Source organism: Oryctolagus cuniculus, chromosome 2 (genome assembly GCF_964237555.1).
Source record: "Oryctolagus cuniculus chromosome 2, mOryCun1.1, whole genome shotgun sequence".
Classification (NCBI taxonomy): domain Eukaryota; kingdom Metazoa; phylum Chordata; class Mammalia; order Lagomorpha; family Leporidae; genus Oryctolagus; species Oryctolagus cuniculus.
In genome coordinates, this window is record NC_091433.1 from 162,914,813 (window position 1) to 162,934,165 (window position 19,353).

At 43.2% G+C, this 19,353-nt stretch overlaps 1 protein-coding gene and 1 pseudogene across 1 annotated transcript in view; both read right to left on the bottom strand.

The window, feature by feature from the left end:
• Positions 1 to 10,735, bottom strand: part of LOC138848741 (uncharacterized) — a 115,990-nt gene extending 105,255 nt beyond the window's left edge. Inside the window, exon 1 of the mRNA XM_070069521.1 lies at positions 10,623 to 10,735. Coding sequence (XP_069925622.1) covers positions 10,623 to 10,735 — 113 coding nt within the window. The remainder of the gene's footprint in view (positions 1 to 10,622) is intronic.
• A 2,629-nt stretch (positions 10,736 to 13,364) lies between these two features.
• On the bottom strand, positions 13,365 to 15,149 carry LOC100354848 (serine/threonine-protein kinase 4 pseudogene; annotated as a pseudogene).
• Positions 15,150 to 19,353: the final 4,204 nt, after the last annotated feature.

The following is a 19,353-nucleotide window of genomic DNA, read 5'->3' on the forward strand; positions in this document are numbered from 1 at the left end:
CATCCTAAAAGCCCATCATTTCCTTCCAGAAAATACTCTTGCCAAAATTTCTAGAGTGACTTAGCCCAAGATCACTTTAGGGCTGGTGCATGATGTCCAAAGTGGTAATGCTCCTTAGATTGCCAAGCCAGCTGTGCTGGACTGAAACAATGATAAACAATGAATGCAGAATCATTAAACCAAATCAGGCAGAAAGTCATTTCAGCAAATATATGTCACACAAAATACATGTTTTTGTTTTGGTTTGGGATTTGGATTTTGAGTTTTGCTTTTTTTTCTTTCTTCCTATTACAGTCAGAAAGGGACAGAAAGCCTAGAGCGCTTGGATTTCAACAAGAAAGGGGAAATGATGCCCTCTAGTGGTACTTTTAGTCTGTCTCCTGTTTTAGCCCTTTCCTGCTGCCTTCTCCAAATATCCATGCCCCCCTCCCCATTCCCATATCTACCCTCTCCTTTTCCACCCCCACACACAGTTTCTCACTTTGGGAATCTCTTAGGTGCTCACCTCATATACCCACACATGCTCACGTACTGTGGGTGTGTGTTTGTAATTATAGCTACTATTTATTGAATGTCTGCCATATAAAAGGGGCTTTTAATAGATGTCTGTGCTATCTAATTCTTACAGCATCCCTGAAAGGTATTTAGTATTGCCCACATTTTACAGGAAGAAATTAAGGCACAGACAAAAGGCAGTTTGCTCAAGAGCCCACGCTGGCATTTACAATAATTGGGTAGACACTAGGCCTAGACAGCTCCAGAACCCAAACCCAACTCAGGAAAAAGAAATTTAAACTTAAGGAATCGGAAACCACAAAATAACCTCTAACCAGGGACTTTTTACTAGAATGATCTGAGCAAAGGCACTGCTCTACTTGAACCATTTTTCCTTGCCTGTTTCTGCATTCAATTTACAAAAGCCTTCAAGTCATGCCGCTTGGTCAGGGTCCCTGTACTGCTGTTCGTCTGAGGCAGTCTGGTTCAAGTAGCTGTCTGCTCAGATAAACTCTTCAAACCACTAAGGTGCCCGAGTGGATCTCCTAACACTGGTAAATGCACAGTCCGTACAACAAGCAGGCATTCTGACTCCAGAGCTCATGCTATCTTTACTATGTCACCCTGCTTCTCTCGTTTCATCCCCTAAAACCTCCTATTACATCCATGCATAGGTCACAAAAAATGTGAAGGATGAAATCAGATGAGCCAAGTGATTTGCAGATTTTTAAAATGCAACTGCTGGATTCAGCACAGATCACAGGACCCCTGTGGCCATGGTAAAGAGACAACATTTTCTTTTTTTTTTTTTTTTTAACAGGCAGAGAGAGAGAGACAGAGAGAAAGGTCTTCCTTTGCCGTTGGTTCACCCTCCAATGGCCGCCATGGCCGGCGCGCTGCGGCCATCGCACCACGCTGATCCGAAGGCAGGAGCCAGGTGCTTCTCCTGGTCTCCCATGGGTGCAGGGCCCAAGCACTTGGGCCATCCTCCACTGCACTCCCTGGCCACAGCAGAGAGCTGGCCTGGAAGAGGGACAACTGGGACAGAATCCGGCGCCCCGACCGGGACTAGAACCCAGTGTGCCGGCTCCGCTAGGCAGAGGATTAGCCTATTGAGCCGCGGCGCCGGCCAAGAGACAACATTTTAATGCAAGTAATTGAGAGCTTACAAAGTTTGTGGAAGACCTAAAGGAGCCTGCCTCCCAAAACACTCCTGCCGCACTGGCCCACCTCTGTGCTGCTTATACCTCTGTCCCAGTCAAGAATCTAGAAATGCACCCCCCCCACCCCACCCCCCCGGCAACACTACCACCACACTGCTCTCCAAATTGAATTTCTGCCTGTAAGTCTCCTCCGAGTACATGCAGTCACTGGAACCCAAATCATTTCCAAACCCCTGCCACAAGAACATCTGTGAAATAAAGTTCATAGTGTTCCAGCCTCTGCAGTAGAACAAGGCGTGTAAGAAAGAGTTTCAACACCTACTCTGACATAGGTTTTGAGAGACCCAAGTTGCAGCTCCCACCCCATCACTCTTAACAGGAAGGCATTTCTGAAAGGGTATTAGATTCAAGTAGAGGCGCTCTTGGTCACCTAGATAACAGCCACTGCTCTGTCCATTGGTACAGCCAACCTGTGTGCTGAAGAGTCGGTTTTGTCCCAGGGTTGTTAAAATGCCCCACTGGTGACAATGAAGGCCTTCAAAGGATTTTACCCAGCAAAGTCATCAGTAAAGCGGCGAATTAGGGGCCAGCCTATTTCCCATCTCCAAACCTCGAGAATCTCTCTCACAACACCGAGAGCAGACAGACAGTGCTAAATTGCCCCTCAGCAGTTCGCGAGAGTTGAAGTATTTCCTGCGAGCTGTAATTTGCTGGCCTCTCACCACTTGGGTCTGACCCAACTCTTGGCATTTCCGTTCGGCACGCTGAGGACTTGGCAGGGAGAGAAGCCATCCCAATCCAAACCAGGCAAAATGAAACACTTCCCTCCCCTGGTTCTCAGGCCAGAAAAGTCTGCGATGACTCCCATCTTCCGTAATCACCTGTATTTTAATCAGTCCACGTTCCCCTGACTGTGTCAGGTGGGCTGCAAACCAGAGGTACCATGCAAAGCAACTAAACATTTATTTAAATGAAAGAATGCATTTCTTTCTTTTTTCAGAAAGGAAAGGAAATGTATCCTTTACTTTCCATGGGCCAGTCACTGTTCTAGGAATCCTGCACATTACTTGATAAATGCTCTCACTGAATCTACAAAATAATTACTCTCTCACTGTTGCCACTGGGAAATCTGAGGCTCAGAAATGAAAGAATTTGCCTCAAGCTCCACAGATAATGTGCTGTGCAGCCGAGATTCAGACCTAAATTTCTGACTCTGCAGTCTTTGTGGTTCCCATTACGTGAGTATTTCTCAGCCCTTTTTAACCATATCTCACCCCCAAAAAAACTTCACCCAATGTTCCTTTGGGTTGCTTATATTACAAACATAATCAGTACTCCCTTCATTTTTCAAAAAAAAGTTACTATATTTTATTTACAAATACATAACTACAATGTCATAATATTTACTCTACTTTTGCAAACTACACATGCAGCCCCATTCCTCCAGGACTTACAATAACACACTGTTTCCATCACCACTACTATTGTGTACCATAAGGGCTTAATGTCAAAAAAAAATTGAAAAGGAAGATAATTTATTTTTGTTTGAGAGTCAGATAGAGCGAGACAGATGGGAGAGAGAGTTAGAGAGAGGGCTTCTATTGGCTGATTCACTCCCCAAATGCCCACAATAGTCAGGGCCAGAGGCAAAACCCAGGAAAGCAAACCAGATCTCCCTCATGGGCGCAGGAACTCAGTTATTTGATCCTTCACTGCTGCCTCCCAGGGTCAACATTGGCAAGAAGCTGGAGTCAGGAGCTAGAGCTGGATTTTGAAGCAGGGTACTCTGATACGAGATGCAGGTATACTAACTGCTAGCCTAAATGCCTACTCCCTATTGAGACGATTTCTAAACAAACTGAAAAGCAATATCCTTAAACAATCATTTTAGAATAGACAGCCCCAATTGAAGTTTGTATCTCTTAGGAGTTGGATTCTTCACGTACACGTGCATGATATCCCACATGGGTGAAAGGTATGGTATATATTATGCAAAATAAGCTGAAAGAATGTCCAAAGGAAAAAGCAGCATCATTTTTGGATAACAAGACATCTATAACTAAATTGATGGTTATGATTTGAACAAGACAATGGTCATATTAAAAAGGAGCTGCTTTCTTCCTTAGGTGGGTGTGAGCATATTTCTCTGAAACAGATTTCTCCCAGACACCCGCACCCTGGGCTCGGGGAGTGTGGTCTAGTGACGGAGCACAGACACACTTTAGGGTCAGAAGTGCCAGAGTTGAATCCTGACCCTTCTCATACTAGTTGAGCATAAATGTTCTCTCTGGACATTATTTCCTCATCTTGAAAACTAAGGATTTACCCACAAGAAAGGTGAGAAAAAGTATATAAAACCTCTGTATATTCATATAATTGCATTTCACACACTGCTTCATTATCACTGAAATAACTGTGCAGCAGGGAACACAGTTATCTCCTGATTAAAATTTTACTTTTTTTAAAAAAAAACAAGGGTTATATATTTGTGTTGATGCTAAAGGAAGAAAAAAAATTACCCACTTGACCAATGGCCTAATAGTTGATGAAGATAAAAACTTTTTGACTACCACACTGTATTCCCAGAAATTCTAAGATGAAGTTTGGGTGTTTCTATAGCTTCTTTTTTGAACGATTTACATCCAGATATTATGTGTCTAACAAAGATATGGTTTTCTTAGTATTACATGCAGCCCCATCAAGCTTATGCAAACAGATCTGACTCTCAGCAGCGCCACCTGGTGGGACGGGAAGCAAGTGCACACCCAGCCTCTACAATCTGGGATAATTGCTAGCTCTGCCATGTTTCTGGGACGCTGCACAATTTGATAAGACTTCCTAAAACACAAACTACACATGCAGACATATTAAGATGAGTTATATGATTTCATTTATCCACAAAATGTCTATTAAAATGGAAAAAATAACCAGGAAATGCCTTTTAAAAATACTTAAGGCCAGCGCCGCGGCTCAATAGGCTAGTCCTCCACCTGTGGCGCTGGCACACCAGGTTCTAGTCCCGGTCAGGGCACTGGATTCTTTCCCGGTTGCCCCTCTTCCAGGCCAGCTCTCTGCTGTGGCCCGGGAAGGCAGTGGAGAATGGCCCAGGTCCTTGGGCCCTGCACCCCATGGGAGACCAGGATAAGTACCTGGCTCCTGCCTTCGGATCAGCGCGGTGCGCCGGCCACAGAGCACCAGCCATGGCGGCCATTGGAGGGTGAACCAATGGCAAAAAGGAAGACCTTTCTCTCTGTCTCTCTCTCTCTCTCACTATCCACTCTGCCTGTCAAAAAAAAAAAAAACTTAAGCAGGGATTGGCGCTGTGGCATAGCAGGTAAAGCCTCTGCCTGCAGTGCCAGCATCTCATATGGGCGCTGGTTCGAGCCCCAGCTGCTCCACTTCTGATCCAGCTCTCTGCTATGGCCTAGGAAAGCAGTGGAAGATTGTCGCTCCCCTTCTTCGTGGAGGAACGACACAGGACCCTGCACTGTTCTTTTGTCTGCTCGGCCCTCCCCGGGTTTGCTGCTGGTTCTTCCTGGGTTGGCTACCGACCCTTCCACCTCCGTGGAAGGGCGGTTCCCCCTAGCCACTTTCCCCACTTCCGCGGGGGAGCGGCACACTGCCGGCCAGCTCTCTCGGGGGCTGCACAGGTGTTCCCTCAGATGTTCCCCTTAGATGTTCCTGGTGCATGTTGTCTCTCTCCTCCTTTATAGTCCTCTTCCACCAATCCCAACTCTGCTACCCACACGCCGAGTACGCTGCTCTCCTCCAATCAGGAGCAAGTCCTACAGTTTATTGGTTGAACTGGAGGCAGCTGTGTAGAAGCTGTTACTCCCTTCTCAGCGCCATATTGTGGGAAAGCAGATGCATAGAATAAGTCTTAATTCCAGTAACTTAGTCTAGTCCCGAGTTGCTCCCCACAGAAGATGGCCCAAGTCCATGGGCCCATGCACCCATGTGGGAGAACTGGAAGAAGCTCCTGACTCCTGGCTTCGGATCAGCACAGCTCTGGCTGTTGTGGCCAATTGCAAAGTGAGCCAGCGTACTGGAAGAACTCTCTCTCTCTCTCTGCCTCTGCCTCTCTGTAACTCTGACTTTCAAGTAAAATAAATTATCTTTTAAAAAATATTTAAGTAAGAGACCTGTGTTCTGAGAATATGAGAAAAGCATGCTGTTAAAAATGTAGAAAATACTCTTTCTATGCATAAATGTAAGAATATTTGTTGTAAATTGATATTAAGAGTGACCAATATGTATTAGCAAGTTTTTCCCCCAAAAATGGTAAAACTTATATCCTTATTCACAAATTCCAAGTATCAAAGAACCTAAATTTTTTCTGTATTTTTGGGGGGCGGGGCATCTAACTTGATAGGGGACTAGAGACTAATGGAAAAAATATTGGAAGAGCCAGGAAGAACCAATATGAACAGGACACATACACACTAGCAACTTCAGGATGTGTGATGTCTTTTCCTGGGGCTACAAATACAATGAAGAGTCACTGTTATCTGCATTAATGCCACTCTTAAGAGGGGATGGAGGGTAGGGGTGTGAGTACCTGAAAGCCCTGGGGATTTTGCCGATAACTGGCCTGGGCTGATTCTTTTTGTTTAAAAAGATAACAAATCCAAGACATTTTGTGGAAAATTATCACATAGGACTCTAGAGAACAGGTGCCTACCAAAACCCATTCGTTAACCAACAGAGGTTTGGTTTAAATTCTCTACCAACTGTTTTTAAGTTTGAAATATTTCAAACATACACAAAAATACAAAATAATGATATGAACATATGTGAACCTGAATGGAAAATGTTAACAGTTTCCCCAGTATACTTCAAGTATTGCTTTTTTGTTTTTGTTTTAAGGAACAAAATATTGCAGAAATTGTTGAAGTCTCCGAATAACTCCTCCCTTAATCTCATTTCCTTTCTTCTACCCATAGCTAGTCACAATCGTGAGATCAATCTGACCCATCTCTGTACACACTCTTATGGTCTACTATAGCTACATTTTCAAGAGTATATACGTGTATATTCACAAATGATCTAGTGCAAGGGAACTTCACAAGGTTCATGGAAATGAAATTAAAAGACAAGTTTATTTTGGTACAAAAAGTTTTGAAGTCTTGAATCGATTTTCAAAAAATGCATTTTTCATGTACATTTTAAAGACTACTCATATGAATAGATTTTTTGCACGAAAGTAAATCTGCCTTTTGATTTAATTTTCCACAAACTTTTACAAGTATATCTGCATAATCATAGATATTTCAACCTTAAATAAATGCTATCATTCTATATGTAATATTCTGCGATTGGCTTTTTTCACTCGATGTTATTTCTTCTAGGGTACGTGGTGATGGATGAAGTCCTAGTTCATCCAACTACAGTGTAGTATTTCCATCCATCTTTTTGCCATAATTTATCTTTCTATCTCCTACTGATAAGCATTTAGGTTATTTCCAATATTCCCTAATTATAAATAGGGCCCCAATTAAAATGATTACATTTGTCTCCTTGAATACAACTGTAAAATTCCTCTAGGATATATATATTCTTTTTTTAGGATATATATTCTTATCAATAGAAAAATAAAAGAAGTTCCTAGAAAATGGAATATTAGTGTATACTCCCCAGTGCCCCCCATTCTTGCCATCACTTGGCATTGCCACACTTAACCATGCTCATAATATTCAGATCACTAATCCATCTGGATCATGTTTCATAAATTTTTCAAACAGGAAATTAGTGTAATGTTTCTCAAACTTGAATAACCAGAACCAGTTCCTGAATATTTCATCCTTTCCTCACTAATACTATGCTAAGTATTTAGGATTTCTCTGTTTCATTCAGTTGCTCTACTTGACCTTCCATAAGTCAATATTATACTGCCCAAATAACTTTATAGTAACTTTACATATCAGCTAAGGGAAATGTGCTTACCTGACTCAACTTACGTTAATTTTTAACAGATTTAATATAGTTCATAATACAATTCTAAGAATATACTGATATTCCCTTCCCCCTTCTCTCTCTCTCACCCTCCCTCCATTTTTTCTTTCATTCTTTTTTGTGTTTTTGAGATAACATGTTTCTTTTTTTTTTAAGATTTGTTTATTTATTTGAAAGTCAGAGTTACACAGAGATATAAGGAGGAGCAGAGAGAGAGAGGTCTTCCATCTGCTGGTTCACTCCCCAATTGGCCACAATGGCTGGAGCTGCACCGACCCAAAGCCAGGAGCCAGGAGCTTCTTTGAGGTTTCCCACGCAGGTACAGGGACCCAAGCACTTGGACCATCTTCTACTGTTTTCCCAGGCCATACCAGAGAGCTGGATTGGAAATGGAGCAGCCAGGACTGGAACCAGCACCCATATGGAATGCTAGCACTTCGGGTGGCAGTTTTACCCATGACACCACAGTGCTAGGCCTGAGATAACATGTTTCTAATTCACATTACAGTCAAAGGCTTAAGGCTTCACAAATAAGAAATTTAAATAGTGAAAAGCAAGGGCCAGTGTTGTGGCTGAGTGGGTAAAGCCTCCCCCTGAGACACTGGCACTCCATATGGGCACCAATTTGAATCTAGGCTGTACTACTTCCCATCCTGCTCCCTGCTAATGCGCCTGGGAAAGCAGAGGAAGATGGCCCAAGTGCTTGGCCCCTGCCAAGCACATGGAAGACCTGGAATAAGCTCCTGGCTCCTGGTTTTGGCCTGGCCTAGCCTTGGCCATTGTGCACATTTGGGGAATGAACCAGCAGATGGAAGATCTCTCTTTCTACCTCACCCTCTCTCATATATAAAACTCTGTTTTCAAATAAGTAAAAAATTTCTTTAAAACAAAAGCAAGTAAAAAGTAAAATGACCACAGTTTAGCAGGAAGATAGTCAAGGGCTATAAATGATAATTAAAAGTAAAGATGACCATTTCACCCATATAGAGTAAATGTTAAAGTAATCACAGATCATTGAAACTATAGTAGTACAACTTTCTTAACCACTGGTATGACAAAGGTATAAAACAAAGATTTACAAAACTGTATTTACAGCAATACTGATATACACAGACACACACAGACATTTCATTCTCTTTTGTTATTGTTGTTTCTGTTTTTGTCTTGTTTTTAACTTTTTTTTTTTAATTTTAGCTCCTACATATAAGGGAGAACATGCAGTATTTGTCTCTCTGGGTTGGTTTATTTCACTCAATTGCATCCATTTTGGTACAAGTGGTAGAATTTCATTCTTTTTTATAGCTGAATAATACTCCATTGTGTATATATACCACATTGTCTTTATCCATTCATCTGATGATGGACGCCTTGGTTGATTCCATATTTTGGCTATTGTAAACAGTGCTGCTATAAACATGGTGATGCAGTATCTTTTTTAACACAACGTGTTCATGCTTTTTAGGTATATACCCAGTGGTGGGATTGATGGATCACAAGGCAAGTCTAATTTTTTAAGAAATCTCCAGGGGCCAGCACTGTGGCGTCGTAGGTTACACCTCCTCCTGTGGCACCAGCATCTGATATGGGCACCAGTTCATGTCCCAGCTGCTCTTCTTCTGACCCAGCTCTCTGCTGATAGCCTGGGAAAGCAGCAGAAGATGGCACAAGTGCTTGGGCCCCTACACCTACATGGGAGATCCAGAAGAAGCTCCTGGCTCCTGGGTTCAGATCAGTACAGCTCTGACCATTGCGGCCATTTAGGGAGTGAACCAGCAGATGGAAGACCTCTCTGTCTCTCCCTCTCTCTGTCTATAACTCTGCCTCTGAAATAAATAAATAAAACTTTAAAAAAATAAATAGCTAAAAAAGAAGCTCTTGGGCTTGCTATCAACAAAGTTTTTTGGTTTTTTTTGTTTGTTTGTTTTTTGTTTTTTTGGTGTGGTGTGTGTGTGTGTGTGTGTGTGTGTGTGTTTTCCAAAGGACAATTTATTTAAAACAATGGGACAAAGTGCAAGAAAAAGGATGGAGAACAACAATTCTAAAATAAAAACACATAGGAAGCATCTCAAGTTTCAAAAAGGGGTTCAGGGTGGGGGACGAGGGAAGAAGCTACCTCTCACACATATACAAACTGCTGACCTCAAGTGATTATTGACATTCAACCTTACAAAATAGCATTTCAAGTCAGCACTTAAGCCAGTGTTACTTGTTTTCATTATAAAATGTTAAAGCTACAAACTTCACATTTTCAAACTGTTCATCAGCAACAGCATGTAAGTTCCCACCCTCCCACCCCCGCCCTAAGTTGGTCTGAGTACAGGCTGGTGGAAGAGATTTTTTTTCCTGCAAACACAAACAAGAACGTGGATTCCAAAGCCAATTAATCCAATCATGTTGGAAACACAAACCTAATACTTAAGAAAGGATAGGGCAGGGTGAACAGCGTGGATTGGGAAGGACCATTTTCCCAACAAATAAGGAGCTACAATCTTTAAGAGGCAACGTGGCGGCCGGCGCCGCAGCTCATTAGGCTAATCCTCCACCTAGCAGCGCCGGCACACTGGGTTCTAGTCCCGGTCGGGGCGCCGGATTCTGTCCCGGTTGCCCCTCTTCCAGGCCAGCCCTCTGCTGTGGCCCAGGAGTGCAGTGGAGGATGGCCCAGGTGCTTGGGCCCTGCACCCCATGGGAGACCAGGAAAAGCACTTGGCTCCTGGCTCCTGCCACCAGATCAGCGCGGTGCGGCGCCGGCCGCAGTGTGCCGGCCACGGCAGCCATTGGAGGGTGAACCAACGGCAAAGGAAGACCTTTCTCTCTGTCTCTCTCACTGTCCACTCTGCCTGTCAAAAAAAAAAAAAAAAAAAAAGGCAACGTGGCACCTTAGAAAGGACACATATGGATCAGAGAAGCTGCATTTGAATCTGGGCTTTGCCAAATCCAGCCATGTGACCTTGAGCAACTAACTGTACTTCTCTGAGCCTGCTTTCTCATCTGTTAAAATGAGGACACTAATACCGAGATCTCCGAGAGCTGTTAAGTCTCTGTAAGAAAGATCTAAGCCTGTTTAGATTATCTATTTCTTCTTCAGTGGGGTTTGGTGCTTTGTATTTTTCAAGGAGTTTGCCCATTTTCATTTAAATTGTTGGAGTTGTTAGCATCACCTTGTTCAAGATACCCTATCACTAACTTTTAATTTCTGTAGGATCTATAGTAATGTCACTTCTCTCATTTCTGATATCGGAAAAAGCTACTGAGTTTTAAGTGGCATTATGAATTTCTGGCATGTGGTAGGTGCTAAGTGAATATTTCCTGGATCAGAATCTAGTTTCATGAAATCAAAGCTATCATTCTTAAGTTACTTTAGATTACTGATTCTATCTATCTGTCTGTCCATCTACCCACCCACCCACCATCTTCCCCTCTCCCCTAATTAGTCAAACACTCATCCATTCAATGGTTGGTTGGGGAAAAGGAGAAAGAAGAATAGACATGTGCTTCAAAATTACTAATGAGGGAGAAATGAAGATATTTTTAGAGAATATGAGGGCTTCTGAAGACACAACTAGGTATGGGTCATTGTTTTTCTAAAAGCAGAAAACAAGTGAGGGCCACAGTGTTCCCTGGAAGCTTGAGTTGCAAATACTCAAGCAATGACTAAGGCTCAGGGCTCAATGAAAACAAAGTAAAATATCTTAAATTTAGTATTCAAGGGAAAAATGACTAGGGCTTGCTACTCTGCCTGTCACTAGAAGGCAAATATACCTTGCCAGGAAATTTATCTGATCCAAAACAAACTGACTTCTCGCCAAAGAGCTCTGTCCAGCTAGATTAATGATTAGCAATAGACTATTTAGGTGCACACAAGCTTGGAACGAAACAAATTCCAGATTGGGGTTCATGGCCCAAGAATATTTATGGGGAAAAACTGAACTTTCTTTTACTTGGATCCAGCTGAGGGAGAAAATGGGCTTTTTCTTCCTGTCTAACCAAATACAAAGTTCTTTGTTTAAAAAAGGAGGATGCGGCAGGATTTTTCCATAGCACAGCAACTGGCATGGGGGTATTTATGCTCAATGCTTCAGCTTTAAAAACTCAATTGTTTGTCCGACCTGACTACTAATTCAGCTCTTTTCTAACCTGAAAACATCACATAAAGTTATGTAGTCGCTTCATTTTAAACACACTTTTGATTTTCTTCTTCCTCATAAATAAGAGTATTAGACCTGGACAGTGATTCTACCACCTCGTAGCTCTATTGCTTTGGGAAGACCCTTTCTCCCTAAGCCCATTCCTTCATCTATGAAACAGAGGTAAAGCATTTAACTCATGGGTGATTGTGAAGTTGAGAGCCTGCCCTGTCTGCCAAGAGCAGGTGGTCAGCAGATGCTGGCTGCCATTTATTATTCTAGCAACACAAACTGTCTTCTGTTTTGCGTATCTGCCACACAGTTACTCCACTGACCAAGCCCTGAAGACCAACAACTGCTTCCTACATTTTTAAAAAGTTGCTTTAGTTGAAAAAAAAAGAAAAAAAAAAACAAACCAGAATCTGACTACAGAAGAGGAACATTCTCTGGGTAGCAATCATGCAGTCAAATTAGTTTCCTCAGGTGTAACCCAGTCGTGGCTCCCCTAACTCAAGGAAGGAAGGAATATTAGAAGAAAATGAAAAGATACTTGTCTTTCCTAACTGTCTACTCTGCTGTGTGCCTCAACGTCATGGAGCCTTGAGCCAAAGCTGCAGGAGGCTGGCTCCATGCTGTCTCGCAAAGTCCTTGGTCTACCTCAGGCCTCAGTGTCCTCCACGAGTGCTTGGCCAGGCAAGATCAACTTTTTGTGAACGAGCTCCCTGGGATACCCTAACTTAGAACTGACACATGCCAAAGGGCTGCTTGGCTACGTGGCCCAGGAGGGGAGCTCCAAGTTCTAGTCTCATCCTTACTCTGGTTTGCCTCATGATTTTGACCATGTCACTTCCCTTCTCTAAGCCTCAGTTTTCTCATCTACACAACGAAGGACCAGACCACATGATCTCTATGGTCCCTCCCAGCTTAGGCACTCTACATGTCTGTGTTGAGCTTCCTGGAAAAGAAATCTTAGTCTGGTATCCAAACACCTTAATGGTAAAAGAAAAAGAAGAGTCACATATGAACGTGAATCAGCAACAGCAATGCCCTCTACCCTGTCTATAAGCAATGCAGAGAAAAATGCCATGTGTGTGACTTTCACATGAACACACATGAAGAGCTTGGGAAACCTTTCCCTTTTGGAGGCTTAGCACAGCTGCAGGTTTGCTGCGAGTTCCTGGCAGACCTATCCCTCCGCTGGATCACGTCTCCTCGTAAGGCACTGGGAAGTATCTGTATTGTGACTCCAGGCAGTTTGGAGAGTGGAGATGGATGAGAGGTGTTGAAACAGGATGGGCAAAGAGGATGCCAGGCCGCTCCTGGGGTTCAAAGAGCAAATACAAACTCTCAAAGCTTTCCCTGGGACATCACCAACAGCCCCAGAGGCCAGTGGCGACCATACAAGCTGAAAACTACACAAAGCCTTATTTTTAAAAGTAGTCCTACAAAGGGTGAGACTGGCTCCTGGGATTCAGTGACCGCTCTTGCAGCCCCCAGGGGTCCTCTGCCCCTTGTTCCACAGTACCATAATATTACAGAAAAGAGGCAACTGTTCAAAACTGTACCTGTACAGTGATGCCACCACACTGAGTGGGGAATCTATTTATAATTTATATATATATATGTGCATATTTATATATCTTTCAAAAGTCTTCCAGAAAGAACAATCAAAAGCTATTGGGAGAAGAAAACGAAAAGATGAGGTAAAACCTTCCCAGCTATCACTCCACTAGGAGTCTCTGTTCCTGGGATGTAAAACTCTGAGTTAAAAGTGCCACCTTTGAAATAACACAGCTGACCCACACAGATACACACAACAAGATGGCACGCTGACTGGCAAGGCAGCCCTTCCCACTGGCGCACGTTCCTGAGTTCACAGAGGTGCTGTGGAAAAAAGAGAAGTGCTGGAGAACAAATGTGGAGGTGACCCAAGTGACCCAAGGCCTGGTCCCAGCCTCGCTCAGAAGTTTTGCTGCCGCCTCTTCTTAGCCTCGATGGCATCCAGGATTGGCTGCCGCTTGGACTGGTACTTCTGTCGGATCTCTTCAATCTCCTGCTCCATCATGGGGTCCAGGGCCAAGAGCCTCTTCTGAAGGTCCTCCACTGTCCAACTCTTAAGAAACTCATAGTCTCCATCCAGTGGTACTTTCCAATCGGAAGAATTTTTCAGTGGAGCAGGTACACTCTTGCCAAAGCTGTTGACCTGGTTTTCCTTTTCTTTTTGTTCAAAGTATTCAAGGAAAGATGGTTTTACAGGCTGCATGGTCTCATCCTTTCTTTTCATAGTCCCTTCCTCTTCCTCATCCTCTGCATTGGTCACCATGGTGCCCAGCTGTGAGGGCAAGGTGTCTTCATGCTCAATCATGGTACTGGCTCCATCACTCATGGTGCTGGCCACACACACAGTGCCCATCTCGTCGCCTGCCGCGCGAACCATCGTGCCAGAATCCATTTCATCCTCCTCTGAGTTATCTTCATCGTCTTGGTCCACTTCCTGCTGCTGGGATTCCTGGCGTTTCAGTTTCACATCCATGGCTTCGTTAATTAAGTCCCACAACATTGACACTCCTTTAGCATTCCTGACAAACGGGTGCTGCAGGAGCTGAGTGGCTGTGGCCCTCTGCTCAGGGCTCTTTACAAGACACTGCTTCACGAAGTCTGTAAAGTTATCTGACCACAGCTCTGGTTTGCGGAATGTGGGGGGAGGGTTTGTAGGAATCATGAAGATTGCCCTCATGGGATGGATATCAGCATATGGTGGCTTTCCTTCAGCCATTTCTATAGCAGTTATTCCCAGAGACCAGGTGTCTGCCACACAGTTGTACCCAATTTCCTGAATCACCTCTGGAGCCATCCAAAATGGTGTTCCTATTACTGTATTACGCTTGGCCATGGTATCTGTAAGTTGACCTGCTACACCAAAATCTGTGAGTTTTGCATGTCCCTCTGTATTTAGCAAAATATTTCCTGCCTTGATGTCTCAGTGTATTTTTCTCATAAAATGAAGGTATTCCATTCCTTTAAGAATTGAATGTAATACTGTAGCTATTTCATCTTCTGTTAACGTTTTATTTTGTAATCGAATGATATCAGATACAGAGCCAGCTCCACAGTACTCCATAACAATCCATAAGTCTGTGTTCTTAAAATAACTTCCATAATATTTGACTACATGAGGGCTGTCACATTGCTGCATTATGGAGATTTCTTTGATTATCTCCTGAAGATCTGATTCTACAGGAACTTGCTTAATAGCCACAATCTGTCCAGTCTCTTTATGAATAGCTTTATACACGCTGCCATAGGACCTTTCTCCAAGTTTCTCCAAGACATCAAATACTTCTTCTGGTTGTTTGGTTAAACTGTCTTCATCCAACATTTTCAGCTGCCAAGCACCAGGAACCAGCCACGTGGATGAGCATCTAGGCCAGGAAGCCTAGAGCACATGGCCCGAAGGCCATGCGCCCTGGAGGCGCAGGGCTACAGCAAGCCCTGTCCTGGCAAGAGGCCAAGGAAGAAGAGCAGGGGCCAGATTTTTTTTTTAATTAGAAAAAAAAATCTCCACAGGATTTTCCACAGTGGCTGCATGGATTTACATTCCCACCAACAATGTATAAGAGTTCCCTTTTCTCTACATCCTCACCAGCACTTGTTACTCCCTGTCTTCTGGATTTTAGCCATTCTGAAGGGGTGAAATGATATCTCATTGCGGTTTCCATTTGTATTTCCATAATGGCTAGTGATGTTGAACATTTATTCACATATTTATCGTTCATTTGTATTTCTTCATTTGAGAATTGTCTGTTGTGGTCCTTTGCCCATTTCTTAAATGGATTGATTGTTTTGTTGTAGTTGAGGTTTTTAAGTTGCTTATATATTCGGAGTATTAATCCTTTGCTGGAAGGTGTCGCTCCCCCTCTTCGCGGAGGAACTACACAGGACCCTGCACTGTTCTTTTGTCTGCTCAGCCCTCCCCGGGTTTGCTGCTGGTTCTTCCCGGGTTGGCTGCCGTCCCTCCACCTCCGTGGAGGGGCGGGCCTCCCGCCACTTTCCCCACTTCCGCGGGGGAGCGGCACACCGCCGGCTGGCTCTCTCGGGGGCTGCTCAGATGTTCCTCAGGTGTTCCTGGTGCATGTTGTCTCTCTCCTCCTTTATAGTCCTCTTCCACCAATCCCAACTCTGCTACCCACATGCCGAGCACGCTGCTCTCCTCCAATCAGAAGCAGCTCCTGCAGCTTGTCAAGTTAGTGAGAGGCAGCTGTGTAGAAGCTGTTTACTCCTCTCCCAGCGCCATATTATGGGAGAGCAGATGCATAGAATAAGTCTTAATTCGAGTAACAGTCTAGTCCGAGTTGCTCCCCCACAGAAGGTAGCTTGCAAATATTTTTTTGCATTCTTTTGGATATCTCTTCACTCTATTGATTATAATCTTTGCTGTCCAAAAGCTTCTGCATTTGATACAATCACGTGTGTTTAGTGTTACTCTTGTTGCCTGTGCTTTGAGGTCTTGTCCAAGAAGTCATCCCCTACATAAATATCTTAGAGTGTTTCCCCTACATTTTCTATCAATAACTTCATAGTCTCAGGTCTTAAATTTAGGTCTTTGACACAGGAGACCTCGAATAGCTAAAGCAATCTTGTACAACAAAAAAAAAAAAGCCAGAGGCAACACAATACCAGATTTCAGGACATACTACAAGGCAGTTGTAATCAAAACAGCATGGTACTGGTACAGAAACAGATGGATAGAAACACCAGAAATCAACCCAAACATCTACACCCAACTTATATTTGATCGAGGATCCAAAACCAATCCCTGGAGTAAGGACAATCTATTCAATAAATGGTGCTGGGAAAATTGGATTTCCACGTGCAGAATCATGAAGCAAGACCCCTACCTTTCACCTTACACAAAAATTCACTCAACATGGATTAAAGACTTAAATCTATGACCCGACACCATCAAATTATTAGAGAGCATTGGAAAAACCCTGCAAGATATAGGTACTGGCAAAGACTTCTTGGAAAATACCCCAGAAGCACAGGCAGTCAAAGCCAAAATTAACATTTGGGATTGCGGGCCGGTGCTGCGGCTCAATAGGCTAGTGGCACCGGCACACCAGGTTCTAGTCCCGGTCGGGGCGCCAGATTCTGTCCCGGTTGCCCCTCTTCCAGGCCAGCTCTCTGCTGTGGCCTGGGATGGCAGTGGAGGATGGCCCAAGTGTTTGGGCCCTGCACCCCATGGGAGACCAGGAGAAGCACCTGGCTCCTGCCTTCGGATCAGCGCGGTGCACAGGCCTCAGTGTGCCAGCCACAGCGGCCATTGGAGGGTGAACCAACGGCAAAGGAAGATCTTTCTCTCTGTTTCTCTCTCTCTCTCTCTCTCTCACTGTCCACTCTGCCTGTCAAAAAAAAAAAAAAAAACATTTGGAATTGCATCAAATTGAGAAGTTTCTGTACTGCAAAAGAAACAGTCAGGAAAGTTAAGAGGCAACCGACAGAATGGGAAAAAATATTTGCAAACTATGCAACAGATAAAGGGTTGATAACCAGAATCTACAAAGAAATCAAGAAACTCCACAACATCAAAACAAACAACCCACTTAAGAGATGGGCCAAGGACCTCAATAGACATTTTTCAAAAGAGGAAATCCAAATGGCCAACAGACACATGAAAAAATGTTCAAGATCACTAGCAATCAGGGAAATGCAAATCAAAACCACAATGAGGTTTCACCTCACCCCGGTTAGAATGGCTCACATTCAGAAATCTACCAACAACAGATGCTGGCGAGGATGTGGGGAAAAAGGGACACTAACCCACTGTTGGTGGGAATGCAAACTGGTTAAGCCACTATGGAAGTCAGTCTGGAGATTCCTCAGAAACCTGAAGATAACCCTACCGTTTGACCCAGCCATCCCACTCCTTGGAATTTACCCAAAGGAAATTAAATTGGCAAACAAACAAGCTGTCTGCACATTAATGTTTATTGCAGCTCAATTCACAATAGCTAAGACCTGGAACCAACCCAAATGCCCATCAACAGTAGACTGGATAAAGATATGGGACATGTACTCTATAGAATACTATACAGCAGTCAAAAACAAGGCAATCCGGTCATTTGCAACAAGATGGAGGAATCTGGAAAACTTTATGCTGAGTGAATTAAGCCAGTCCCAAAGGGAAAAATATCATATGTTCTCCCTGATTGGCGACAACTAACTGAGCACCAAAGGGGAAACCTGTTGAAGTGAAATGGACACTATGAGAAACAGTGACTTGATCAGCTCTTGTCCTGACTGTTGATGTACAATGTAATACTTTATCCATTTTAGTATCTTTTTGTTTTGTTTTTTTTCTAGTACTATTGGTTGAACTCTGTAATTAACACACAATTATTCTTAGGTGTTTAAATTTTAACTGAAAAGTGATCCCTGTTAGGAATTTGGAAAACATTATGCTGAGTGAAATAAGCCAGTCCCAAAGGGACAAATACCATATGTTTTCCCTGATCAGTGACAACTACCCAAGCACCAAAAAGGAAACCTGTTAAAGTGAAATGAACACTATGAGAAACGGTGACTTGATCAGCCCTTGCCCTGACTGTTGATGAACAACTTAATACGTTATCCCTCTTAGTATTTTTTTTGTTTGTTCTACTTAATACTTTTGGTTGAATACTGTAATCAATACATAGTTATTCTTAAGTGTTGAAACTTAACTGAAAAGTGATCGCTGTCAAATATAAGAGTGGGAATAAGAGAGGGAAGAGATGTGCAATTTGGAACATACTCAAGCTGACTTACCTCAAACGGTAGAGTTAGATACATACCAGGGGATTCCAATTCAATCCCATCAAGGTGGCATGTACCAATGCCATCTCACTAGTCCCAGTGATCAATTTCTGTTCACAATTGATCATAATGATAGGACTAAGAGCCAAAGGGATCACATAAACAAGACTAGTGTCTGCAAATACTAGCTGATAGAATAAAAAAGGGAGAGAACGATCCAACATGGGAAGCAAGATACACAGCAGACCCATAGAATGGCAGATGTCCTAAACAGCACTCTGGCCTCAGAATCAGCCCTTAAGGCATTTGAATCTGGCTGAAAAGCCCATAAAAGTATTTTAGGCATGGAAAGCCAAGACACTCTGGCAAAAAAAAAAAAAATGACCTAAATGAAAGATCTCCGCGAGTGAGATCCCAGTGGAAAGAACAGGTCATCAAAGAAGGAGGTACCTTTCTCTGAAGGGAGGAGAGAACTTCCACTCTGACTACGACCTTGTCTAAATATGATCAGAGTTGGTGAACTCAAAAGGCTTCCATAGCCTTGGCAGCTCATGGCAAGAGCCTAGGTTGATTACTGATGCCATAAACAAGAGTGTCAATTTGTTAAGTCAACAACAGGAGTCACTGTGCACTTACTCCTCATGTAGGATCTCTGTCCTTAATGTGCTGTACATTATGATTTAATGCTATAACTAGTACTCAAACAGTATTTTTCACTTTGTGTTTCTATGTGGGTGCATACTGTGAAATCTTTACTTAATATATGCTAAACTGATCTTCTGTATATAAAGAGAATTGAAAATGAATCTTGATGTGAATGGAAG